Source organism: Patagioenas fasciata, chromosome Z, assembly GCF_037038585.1.
Source record: "Patagioenas fasciata isolate bPatFas1 chromosome Z, bPatFas1.hap1, whole genome shotgun sequence".
Classification (NCBI taxonomy): Eukaryota; Metazoa; Chordata; class Aves; order Columbiformes; family Columbidae; genus Patagioenas; species Patagioenas fasciata.
Genome location: NC_092560.1, coordinates 82,539,296 through 82,551,834, shown reverse-complemented (window position 1 = coordinate 82,551,834; position 12,539 = coordinate 82,539,296). Strand labels below are relative to the sequence as shown.

At 43.3% G+C, this 12,539-nt stretch overlaps 1 protein-coding gene across 1 annotated transcript in view; it reads left to right on the top strand.

The window, feature by feature from the left end:
* The window catches only part of LOXHD1 (lipoxygenase homology PLAT domains 1), a 154,923-nt gene that overhangs the window by 19,098 nt on the left and 123,286 nt on the right, over positions 1–12,539 (top strand). Inside the window, exons 3-4 of the mRNA XM_071802711.1 lie at positions 9,216–9,296; positions 10,104–10,288. Of these exons, the coding sequence (XP_071658812.1) occupies positions 9,216–9,296; positions 10,104–10,288 (266 nt within the window). The remainder of the gene's footprint in view (positions 1–9,215; positions 9,297–10,103; positions 10,289–12,539) is intronic.

Sequence of the window (12,539 nt, the reverse complement as noted above, 5' to 3'; positions counted from 1 at the left end):
ACTTCACATTTTCTCCATTTCTACAGCACCGACAAGAGGTACCTGCAGCTATTTTAAATTTTACCCTCAAAAGAGCTTCTCTTCCCAGTGAAGCAACTCAAATGAGAGTCTGTAAAGAAAATGATATGGGAATGGTAAAGAAAATACATGAAATTTCAGCCCTGTTTGCCATATTCGAAATTCAGAAATCAGAGCTAAGCAAAGGAGTATTATTATCCCAGCATCTCTAGAAACACCACGGAGAACTTGATGTTTATTTATGATATATGTGCACAAAAAGCTTTGTCTCTTCCATCCAGACATCCTAACGAAGTTATAAAGCTGAATACCATTTCTCTTGATTTAACAAAGAAGAAAATGGAGGCAAGCAGATAGAAGACAGCATAGTTCCACAGTAGGTCGGTGTCAGATCTGGGAGCAGCAGCAGCTCTGCTGTGGAAAGAGCTTCAAGCACCCAAATCTGCCTTGTAGTGTTTGGAAAATCCATCAAAGCAACACCTGCTTTCCAGGGAGTTTTCTTGTGGTCAGAATTTACAGAAAGTGCGATTTTATTGTGAAAGGGCTTTATCATAGAATCATAGCATCACAGAATATTTTGGGTTGGAAGAGACCTTCCCAGCTCTCCCCAGTGCCACCCCTGCCATGACAGGGACATCTTCACCAGCTCAGGTTGCTCAGAGCCCCGTCCAGCCTGGCCTGGGATGTCTGCAGGGATGGAAAGAATCCAGATATTACCTTCCAGAAAACAAACAAACAAAGAAAACCAAAAAAAAACCCACAACTCTATGTCCTTTAGAGAAGAAAACAAGAGATCTCCAAAACAGATTTTTTTAATCAGTTGTGACCTTAAATTCACATTCTGCACTCACCACTTTTTATTTAAAGAAAGAAATAAGGGACACACAGGGATGCTCTTAGGTTGAAGCAGCAGCAGTCTGAGCTTGTTCAGACCTGGGTTAGCACTTTGGGCTTTGGTCCCTGTTGCTGCAGAAAGCAGATGGCTGAGGTGTTGGTGAGCAAGGATGAAAGGCACAGGAAGGTAATGTTCTGCAGTTCAGGGCTTTTAAAACCAGTCCCGTAGGAGGTAACCGCTAAACCTGCAACTACAGCTTTCCACTGGGGGCTTCCCAAATATCAGCAAAATTTCTGCATATCTAAGCAAAGCCTGGCAACTTGGAGTGCTTCATCGAGGAACTGCGAGAGAAAAGCCGGTTCAAGTGTAGGAGTGTCTGCAGATCTGCTTAATTGATAGTCTTCTCTCCTAAATGCGAAATAAAACATGAAATAGTCAGTTTGGCCACAAATTTATTATGCAGCTCTATGAATATGGCAAAAGGATGGAATCTCATGCATCTTTCAACAAAATGTTTATATGAGTTCACTTATGACTGCAAATGCATGACATTTTATAGGTGTTTATATTTCCCCGTGTATGACAGAAAACTAAAATGTCATGCGTTGCCTAAAGATGTTACTACTATTGCAGCTTCTGGCTAGAATAACTTTTTCTTATTTCTTTTGTGATTGTGTGCTGGTAGTGAAATACATGACATTTCAGATCTTTTTGTCATGCACGGTAAAGGGAAGACATGGCAAGCTGATGAAATATCATGTGTTTTCAACATTGGCCAACAATAAGGTAACTGTGAAAAACAGACACAAATCTTCGTCATGACTTGTCAGGACGAACATCAGTTCTGGAAGTGGCAGCACCCAAACTCTGTCACCAAAAGATGCATTTATTTAGGCCAGTAGGTTTAGCCAAGTAGTGGTTGGGTTTGGAAGGGACTGGAATAAATCCTTCTTTGCAGTCATTGTCCACCAGTTTAGGGGGATACTGACACCTCCCCGTTGGTGCCAGAGGTGGTCAATGGGTCCTGGCAAAGCACTGCTCAACATGGGCTGCTCTTCACAAAATCTCACTTCAAAACCCAGCTCAGAAAGTTCTCTGGGCCCACACCTGCCATCCTGCACCAGATACAGCTCAACCAGAAGACAAAAATCTGAGCACAAGAAGTTTCTTTCCACGAACTCCATCATGGGTGGACACCCAGACATTACTGGGTGGTATCTTGGTAGTTGCAAGACCTTTTCCACAGGCACAAGCTTCTTCTCCATTGTCCAACACATACCAAACAGTGCTGATCCCTCACAGTGTCATATTTTTTACTGCTCATGTGCTTTCCAATGTGCTGGGGCTCAGGCAGGATAGAATCAATTGCAAAACTCAACCGGGAACGCGGCTGGCAGCTCATTTGCAGTGTTTAGTTGTAAATATATCTACTTATTGTTAGTGTAATTAAATCCACTTTTCTGTGTCAGGCTTACCTGGTCTAGCTTGTGACAACTGCAATGAATAATCACAGGGAGATTTTTCCTGAAAAAAAAAAAAGAAAGAGATAGAAAAGATTTAGCAACTATGGCAATCTGAAATAAAGTTGAAATAATTGTTAAGTGACAACTGGCATCTTATTGAATTTGAGGACCATGCACCGAATTATTTTTAATTTTTTGTTTTTTAATTTTCTGTGCTGAATACCTTTAATCAGCCATCTCAGGTCACCAGACAGAGCTGTTCCTGTTTCTAATGCCAGCAAAAAGCGACGAATTGCAGAGTATATAAGTGATGGTCTTTAGAGGATGTTGACGTTTATAGCTTTACTACAGTTCAGCCATACTGAGTTGCCAATGATCTGATTTGGTTGTTTGACTGTTCTGGAATAGATAAAATATGGAGAAGCAAGCTTATTCACTCTGAATAGTTAATATAATGAGTTAGTAGGTTTTAGAAAATTGGTATAGAAGGGACTGTTGAGGTTAAGAAGCCAACAAACCCCAGGTGCAGTGGAGGAAGGCTCCTTGCATCGCTGCTAAAGCACTTATCGAGAAATAAGTTGCAATACTTTCCCTTTAATGACAGAAGATATTTCCTATGTTAAAGTTGCTTATGTATCTAACCATAGCCTGATTTGTGCCCGTACAAACCTGCAGCACACAGGCCGCACTCTGAAGACTTAGCAACCCTGTGCGGTGTTAAGTGACAGCTCAACTGGAGTCTACAATCGGGAAGGGAAATTTCTTCTCTCCCTTGCTCAGGCATATGGGCATTTCATCTCTGTCTGCATTTCAGGAACAAAACCACCTGAGAGAATGTTCAGGCAGCAGTGCTGGGCAACCTAAAAATAAAAGCTGGTAGAACTGGTGTACATACAAGCTATAATTCACCTGCAGCTATGCACATAGCAGCTGGTGATGCTAGCTACAAGGAAGGTCAAGCCTCAGAGGGAGAAACAGGAATTTACTAAATACACACAGACTTTTAAAGGAATTCAGCTCCTAGACCAGGTCCCTGCTGGGGACTGTAAAATCTGGCCGGTTTTCACGTGGGGTGACTATAAGGTGCCTTCTTGGAATAAAGTCAACCTTCCTGCCTTGCTCAAAACCCTGTCTCTACCCCCCAAATCACTAATCTTAGCTTAAAACTGCCTGAGTTCATTCTCATTAAAATCTTCAAAAATATTTCTCCATGGGAATAGGGTAGAAATTTGCAGCAAAGTAAAATTTGCCCCCGAATTTGGCGAAGTAGATGAGATTCAAAATGTCATTTAGCACTGGGAAATGCTGAGCATGCTTTGCACAGTTTCTCCAGAAAATAGCAACCAAATTGCTCGTAACAAAGACATAAAGCATATCTAAGATTATCTAAATTGAATACCACAGTATTCTTTATGCAAATCATACCACCAAAGATGGAAAAAGTGGTATTAAGATACTACTGCTCCATGCAGCACAAAGTGAAAGAGTATATATCCAATGTGTACCATTAAGGTTATTAAAATCTATACTGTGAATGCTTGTGGGTAAGACAGAGGCTTTTTGTATGGCATTTTGTAAAGTTTCAGGTTACGTTTGAACACAGGCTCTTGCTGTTTTGGGCTGGTGTTTGGCTCCTGGGTGTCACCATGCTGCTACACCCCTGAGCAATTTACCTCATTCAACTAAATTATTTCAAGCGGGACCATTCTTTTCTTTTAGTAATTCTTCTGTGCTTGTTTAAGTAGGGTTCCTCCTGCTGGTCAGGTTAATAATGTCCTTGGTACAGAGACGTTTGCCGTCACTGTGCTTTTCGTCTGGTTTCTCTTCCATCTGGAGCCTTTCTGGACACGTGCTGCTGTACGCGCTGTTTCCAGCCGCTTGTTGATGGATGTTGTCAGCTTCATGACAAGAGTCTTGGCAAAATATTTGCAGACCAGACTCCCTGGAGTATTTGTTGTTCCAAGAAGGAAGTTAACGATGCCGCCGTTGGAGCTTGTGTTAGGAGTAAATATGGTTTGAACATATGCTTTTTTTGCTGTCTGTAAATCCATCCAGGTCAGTGTCCTCTCTCCAGGAGTGACTGACGGTGGATGTGTAGGGAGGAACAGAAGAATGAGGCAAACACATTGCAAACATTTTTCCAACAGCTTTTTGCATCTTACGGCAAGCTGCTGTCCTAGCCAGAGGCCTGATAACTCAAATTCACCCAGCCTATAATGTATGTTGAATAACCTGAGGATGAGCAACGCTGTCTGGATTTTCAAGCCAGTAAAACAACAGGGACAAATCAGTGCTCATCCCTGCCGCCTCTATATGTCAAAAACACCCCTGCTCCATGAGAAACTCACCTCCTGTGAGCCAACAGGCGATGCAAACGGCGGTGTTTTGTTCCCAGTGGGTGACAGGCGGTAGGATGGTTTTTGCTGTGTGACCTTCTGAAATTATCCCTGGTACCCAGATCCCTCCCGCTGGTGCTAAATGTCAGTGGCAGGAGCAGGGGGACCTGAAGGTAGGAACACAGGGAGATGCCACCAAGAATTGATTCTTTCTGATGATTTAATGATGCGTCTTTAAAATTTCGTTCAAACGGACATCCGCGGTAACACTTTGTGCTTCTGTGCAGCCCTTCATCCACCGTGCTTTTGCAGGTGGTTCTGTGTGTACAAAGCATTGTCAGATAAAATGCCTAATAGAAAGGTGATTTAAATGGTCGTAAATGCGGTGATTCAAAGATAAATTTGTTCGGGTTACTCCATCGCTGCTAAAGGTTATTATTTTTATGCCTCTGCTGCGATCAGTACCCAGGTTTTACCTCTGTTCCTAAGAGATCAGCTCTGGAAAAGGTGCTGTTAGCTGATCAGAAGTAAAGCCCATTTTCTACATATATTCAGAATTTCAATTTCAAATGTGACTTTCATTTAGGTGGTGAGATTAGCTCTGGTTAATTTCCTTTTATTAAAAAAAAAAATATATTAGTGTGTTTATGTAGTCTTGCATTTAAAACTGCATCATTGAGGGTTTCTTGTTGTCGACATACCAAACAGTAATGAAACTCCCAGGGTACCAGCTCTGTTGTCTGGGCAAACAGCCTGCAGAAGAGATGCAAGCAGGGATTTATAAATACTATACTTGAATTTGCACAAGTTCTTGTGCTGCTTTTTAGCACACTTACCCAAACAGGGGACTTATTGCTCTAAATCATTATGCATTTGCAGTACCATGAGCAGTGCAGTCTGCAGGCAATCATTCAACCGAAAGAATCTGAAAACATCTTCAGATACCAAATATAATTGGGAATGTCATATAATAATTTTTGAAGAAGCTTCTTGGGTGTTTCTTACAAACTAGTCCGGTAAAACACTACAACAGACTATAAAAAATAGAGCTGCTAAAGCAAATTAAATATGTGAAATAAAATTTAAAAAAAAAGATTAAAACATGTTTCTGAAGTTGCCCTAGCCTAATATCCCAGCCAAACAATGAAACTCCAAGAGAAATTCTGTTGATCTTCAGACTAAGCTTATGGCTAGCCATGCCCAGTCACTGGGTCTAAATCCAGTCAACCTGAACACTGGAAATTTAGTGCTGCAATTTCCAACTCAATTTTTCACTGCTTTATTTATCACTGAAGCTGTGCAAGCCAGTATGGTGCACTGTTTGGTGTAACAAGCTCCTTATGGTGATCAGGCCATGAATTCCTTACCCCAGCCCCAGCCTGGATCAGACTCTGAGATGGTCCAGATGTAATTTCTTTTTTTTTTATAAACTTCTGTATAGCCATCCACCATGGGGTATTCTTTCACTTTTCCTGTTTGCTTTTGACTGGAAAAATTGGAACAATGCTAGAAGGAAGGATTGGATTTTTTCCTTAAAGCATTCAATTTTTTTGTGATTGTGATCATAGAACGGTTTGGGTTGGAAGGGACCTTCAAAATCCACCCAGTGCCACCCCTGCCATGAGCAGGGACATCTTCACCAGCTCAGGTTGCTCAGAGCCCCGTCCAGCCTGGCCTGGGATGTCTCCAGGGATGGTTCGTCCACCACCTCTCTGCCCAACCTGCACCATTGTTTCACCACCCCCACTGTAACACGTTTCTTCCTCATGTCTAGCCTTGCGTCCTTGGTGCTGCCTCTGATGATGTGCAGCCCAAAACCATGTAAAGGTTCTTCAGCATTCCTCCCCCACTAACACTATGTTTTGGTAGAGGTGTTCATGGCCAAAACCAATGTGAAGATCTTTCTTCATCAGCATCCCCCACACTCCCGTTGTGCTTGTAATTTGCATTTCCAGTTTGAAGCTTGGTTTAAGGAGCTGTTAGCCATCTCTGAAGGCACAGCTCATTAAGACAGGTCTTGACACCCTCAGTGTCAAACATTGCTTCCTCATGTCTAGCCTAAATACTAGATGCTGCATATTCACCTCAAGAGAAGGGACTCATCAAGTTCTTCCTACTTTTCAACAGCAAGGCTTCCCAGGAGTTTGACACTTGGACCACTATCACCTTTCCAAATGCTGCCCCAAGCTCTTTCAAGACGCATCTGCTCGATGGGCACTTTTGGATGCTTGCCTGGTGCTCCTCCGATACTGGCTTTCCTCCCCACCACTGTCCCACCATCCCAGTAACAAAACCAACCCAGCACAGTGGCAGGACTACTGTAAACCAGCAGCCACTGGGACTGGTGCACTGAAAGCTTTGGGCTAATTAGTCTCGCTTAATCTTTTTGTGCCCTCTCCGTAGCAGTCCGCAGTGGTGCATTGATCTCTGGAGCCGATGCACGGAGAAGCCGCTGTCATTACGATGCTCGCTCAAGCCTGACAAACTAATTGCCTTGCACTCGCTGACTGTTTTCTCTCTGACAGGCAGACCGGGGGAGTCTGGGCTGGATTTAATTGTCTCTTGTCTTCACGGCAAGGTTAACTGTTTTAGCCTTTTCATGTAGCAGCGATGGTCCTGGTGCGGTGCCTGGAACAGCAGGATGGAGGAGGAGGCTGTGCGTACATTTGCAGAACAATATGAAATAACATTTAAACCAAGGTGTGAGCAGATCCTTCTGTGATGTGGAAAGCAGAGCTGAAAAAGCTTAACCCTCTTGCTCGGATTATTAATATTCATTAACTTTCTGAGTACAAGCTGCTTGTCACTGCGGCTTTATGCTGCTGAAGTGCTGCGGTTTCTTGTTATTTTTAATATGACTTGTGGATTTTACCTTGCTGAATCATTGACATCAATGCTTAGCGGACCAGGTGAAATTTGGGACCATCAGGGAGGGCAGGTGGGAGACGTCATGTCTTCATAGAAAGGATGTGTTTTGCCTTGGTGTTATTCATACTGTTTTTGTGGAAAATATGAGCTCAAAAGGGACGGAGGTTCTCACCAAAGATCACACCACAGGCTCGAGGCAGAACTGGGAATTAAATTCTTCATCCACTGACCCGGGTTATATACGTTATATTGCCTTTCACTTGCACCTGTGAAATACAAACTGCACACTTAACTCTTCATAAACAAACAAACAAACTGGTCCCTGTCCTACAGCCATTTTGCTTTGAAAGAATCATAGAATCGTGGAATCAATTGGGTTGGAAAAGACTGTCAGGATCATTGAGTCCCACTGTTAACCCAACACTGCCAAGTCCACCACTACGCCATGTCCCTGAGAACTTCGTCTCCATGTCTGTTCAACCCCTCCAGGGATGATGACTCCAGCACTGCCCTGGGCAGCCTGTTCCAATGCCCCACAGCCCTTTATGGGAAGAAATTGTTCCCAAGATCCAACCTCAACCTCCCCTGGCGCAACTTGAGGCCATTTCCTCTCGTCCTGTCGCTTGTTCCTTGGGAGCAGAGCCCAACCGCCCTGGCTCCAACCTCCTTTCAGGCAGTTGCAGAGAGAGACAAGGTCTTCCCTCAGCTCCTGATCTACAGGCTAATGAAATACAAATCACATGAGAAAGCTGCAGAGGGAGTTCCAATAGTCATTAAAAAATGCTGGAAGATGGAAGTGGAAAGAAACTTTTTATGCATTTGGATGTTTTTATCTCTGGCTGAGCTCTGGGCAGATCTACAGCTCTGCAGGGAACCTGTCAGGCTATGGACCACATTTGCTGCACCACCAAGAGCTGGTCTACCCGATACTGGGGGTTAGGATGGCAAGAGAAGACACCTCTGAGAGCAGGACACAGCAAATGAGGTAGATGTGCAGGGGTCTTGATTCACCAAGGTCTTCCTTGTTGGCTGGCCAACAAGCGCTCATATATAAGGACAAAACAAAGATCTGGCTCTACCACTCCAAGTGGGCACTTTCCACCCTCTCCTGTTCTTGTGTTTTGATTTTTTTTCTGTTACCTCTGTTTCAGCAGACAATGGGTGGGCTAGCAGAGCTGAGGAATCACAGACAAGGTGTTACCAAAAAGTTGGAGTTCTTCATTTTTGCTTCATTGGCACTTCCATGAAATATCTTTGCTGAAGATTGTTTTTAGACACCTCTGAAAGCCACTTGGTGATGGGAAAGTCTTACAGATTGCCCGAGCTGTTACATCTATGGGTGATTTAGTTGAGGATTTTGAAAAAACTTTGTCATGTTTTATTCTTGGAGGCGATATGGAATGTGATCCAAGGTTTGCATCTGCTTGGGCCAGCATTGCATTTCCCCCAAAGCTTACACCTCACCCTCTGGAAGGATTCTTAGAGATCGAGAAGGGAAAAAAAGTCCGTAAAATGTCAGTACTTAGGGCATCCAAAACGTGTCATGGGAAAGAAGGCACAGAGAAGTAGGTCTACCCAGTGCTAGAAGTGACGTTTCTTCATCCTTAAACACTAGCACTCTGTCAGGCCACAACATGTGCTTGCTGACAAGGTTGTTATTTTCTTACCATAGCTTTTGGTGTGTGTGTATTACAGGAGCAGCACGGCGTTTGAGAGGAGCAAAACAGACGTGTTCAGAGTAAAAACCAATAACGTTGGACAAATAAAGAAAATAAGGTACCCGCACAACGTTCTTACCACACTACTTGCTCTGCAAGGCGCTAATCGAATGACGGGCTGTAGAGGCTCTAGCGTTGACATGTTTTATTCATTATTCGCTAACGTGCTCCTATCAAGGTGAAGTTAAAGGGTGGTAAAAGCTTGTTTACTGCCTAAGATTTGAACTGAAGCGTGAAATCACCTGCGGTATTACTTATAGCTATCCACGCTCCCCACCAAGAATTGTATTTCTGTCATATGCAATCATGGAGAAGGTGTTTAGGACTATTTTTATGTCCTGATGGAGGTAAATGGAGTTTTACTAAATTAGTATAATGTAAATGATAATTATTGTGTTTAACCACCATCTGACTGACCTGTATAGAATTAAAAATTACTAAGTAGTACAAAGCAGGCTGGGAAAACGGGAAGAAATAGGTAAAACAAAATAAGAAGAGAAACGAGCAGAAGGGGTACAGGGCAGGAGGAAAGCCACTTATGTTTTAGCTATACAGTGTGAGGTGAATGAATGCATATGTTGAATGAGCGTGCAGGTATGTGTATGTTTGTGTGCATCGCCTTGCAGATAAAAGCCCACATATGCACCTATGATATCTAACCACAAATTTATATGGAAGGTTCTTATTTTCAAAGTACCCTGAAAAAGCCCATGAGTACTATGAAACACTTCAGATAGACAGGTCTCTAGAAGCATTTTTTGGTATGGTTCCTCTAGCCTTGCCTAATATAAAATATTCCACAAAATTATAGTGCTAGTGGCCAGTCTTAATCAAAGTACCAAATCCAGGATTGTTCTTCCTCTAGGATTGAGCACGACAACACTGGACTGAACGCAGGCTGGTTCCTTGACCGTGTGATCGTCACCGACATGAACAGACCTCACCTCCGGTTTTACTTCCCCTGCAACAACTGGCTGAGCAAGGAGGACGGGGACGGGCTGTATGTCAGAGACCTCATCGGCAGCCTGAATCCCATGGATGTGCCCAAAAGTAAGGGTTTTCCAAAAAGCTCAACTTTCTGGTGTTCTGTCAGAACAGATGGGGTTGCTTTCAGATGACCATGGTTTTAAACTAAAGGAGGGGAGATTCAAGCTGGATGTGGGGAAGAAAATGTTGTCCCTGAGGGTGGTGAGAGCCTGGCCCGGGTTGCCCAGAGAGGTGGTGGATGAACCATCCCTGGAGACATCCCAGGCCAGGCTGGACGGGGCTCTGAGCAACCTGAGCTGGTGAAGATGTCCCTGCTCATGGCAGGGGTGGCACTGGATGAGCTTGGAAGGTCCCTTCCAACCCAAACCGTCCTGTGATTTTATGATTCTATATAAAATGTAGTTGTATAGTTTTCACTAATCTGAGTTTTCTTTGTAGTCAGTGAAGAGAGAAATTGGGAGATGCAAGATGCCTCCAGAGGGTAATTCCTTCTTCCAGTGTCAGACCTGACATCTTAGGGTGGGATAAACAGCTATTTGGGGAAGCTTTTTTCATTGGTTGTGTACTGAAGGATCTGCAATGACTACTTTAAATTAGTTTAAGTGGCTACATACAGATGAGGAGCATCCCACCCTGGAAGATATAGCTGGTATCATTGTGTGCTACCAGAAGAGGTAGTGCGGTTGCAGCCCTGTGTATAAAGTTAAGTGTTTCCAGGCTCTGGTGATGACCTGCAGGAAATTTCCATAAACAAGCCAACCCTCTCACTGTAATTCTACTCCGGTTTGCTGTATGCGTATGATATCCATATTGAACCAGTGCCTATTTTTCAGAGTGGTTTTAAGCTAATGATGTTGAAATGAAGCCAGGACAGCTTGCAAACCAGACATGTACTCCCAAATTGATATCAACGTGTAGGCCATGTGGTGATGTATAGTGCATGTAACGTGAGTGGGAAGACGATCGAGACGTGAAAGTGGAGCCAGCAAACCAGCCTCAGGTGGTATGTCAGCAGTTTATCTGAAAGTGCTAATGAGGAAACCGAGTTGTGTTTTCCTGATGACCTCACCAATGCACAACTCCTTTCTGGGAGCTTAATTTGGGGCACAGCTAGCCACAGGTCCAAGGGAAACCTGTACCTTTGCTAGTATCACATATTTTTTGAGAATAAGTAGTGATTTCTTCCATTAGTGTTGCTGGCATGACCACTGAGGAGCTTTTTTTCTTTTTGGTAAAAATATTTTATTGCCAGCCTTGATACAGGGCTTTGAGCATCAACAGATAGTATGAAAGAGCCAAGCATGTTTTTTTATTGAGGTCCTGTTCTAAATTAACGGTGAAACAATATACCATGACACTGTTTGTTCCTGAATTATTAAATAATTTTTGTCTACTAAGATATGACCTCCTAAAATGGCTTCAATATGTTGAAGATGTAAGCATTAAAGGATACTGTGTGTGAGTTAACATTCACTAATAACATTCATTGACAAAAAACGTATGTGGGAGTATGTTATAAATGCAGACCCCTCCAGGGCGTCTGCCACAAGGGAATGAGATAACGTCTGGAGATGCCCTGCCAAAAACCCACCCAGTGACTGCTGGGACTGTGTGTGCCAAAGGCTTTTGCTGCTCTTTTATCGGTTCGACTTGTGAAACTGAAGAGTTAAGGACACTTGAGGGGCAGGAGAGGTCTGGAGAAGGTAGTGGATGAATCAAAGCAATACACAATTGGTGAGAGGTTCCCTGGAGGAGGAAGTCAACTGTTCAATCTTAATACATTTTTACATGACACAACAGTTTATCTGAGTTTATTATTGCTCCTGCTTGGGAGAGCTGATTCAAAGGATCACATTTGATTTCCTCCATCCTGCTCGACACCTGTCTTTGAACAGGAAAAGATTTGCGGGCTAAACCCTCAGCTGTTAAAAAAATCAGTGCAGGTCTAAGGAAATTACTGGAACAACTTTTCATTTCAGCAGGAGAAAACCTAGTCTCAAGTGCTCGATCTTCTGGAGAACTGTTATTGGGTTGTATATCAACTATTCACTGCATGCTTGATCCAGGAAAAATACAAATAAGACTGCCTCTTGCCTTAAGAGCGTGAAAGTAGAGATTTAATCAGGCATTTGTCAAAAAACGCATCCGTTCCCATCGCTTTTATCAGGAGAAAACCCCACTTTTGAGTAGGGTGGTTTGGATGTTTTGAGGCTGCCTGTGTAAACGCAGGGAGCTGGGCTGAGGCCAGAGGCACGGGTGAAGGGTTGGATGCCGTCCAGGTGGCAGGTCTGAATCTGTAAGACGAGAGGGTTAG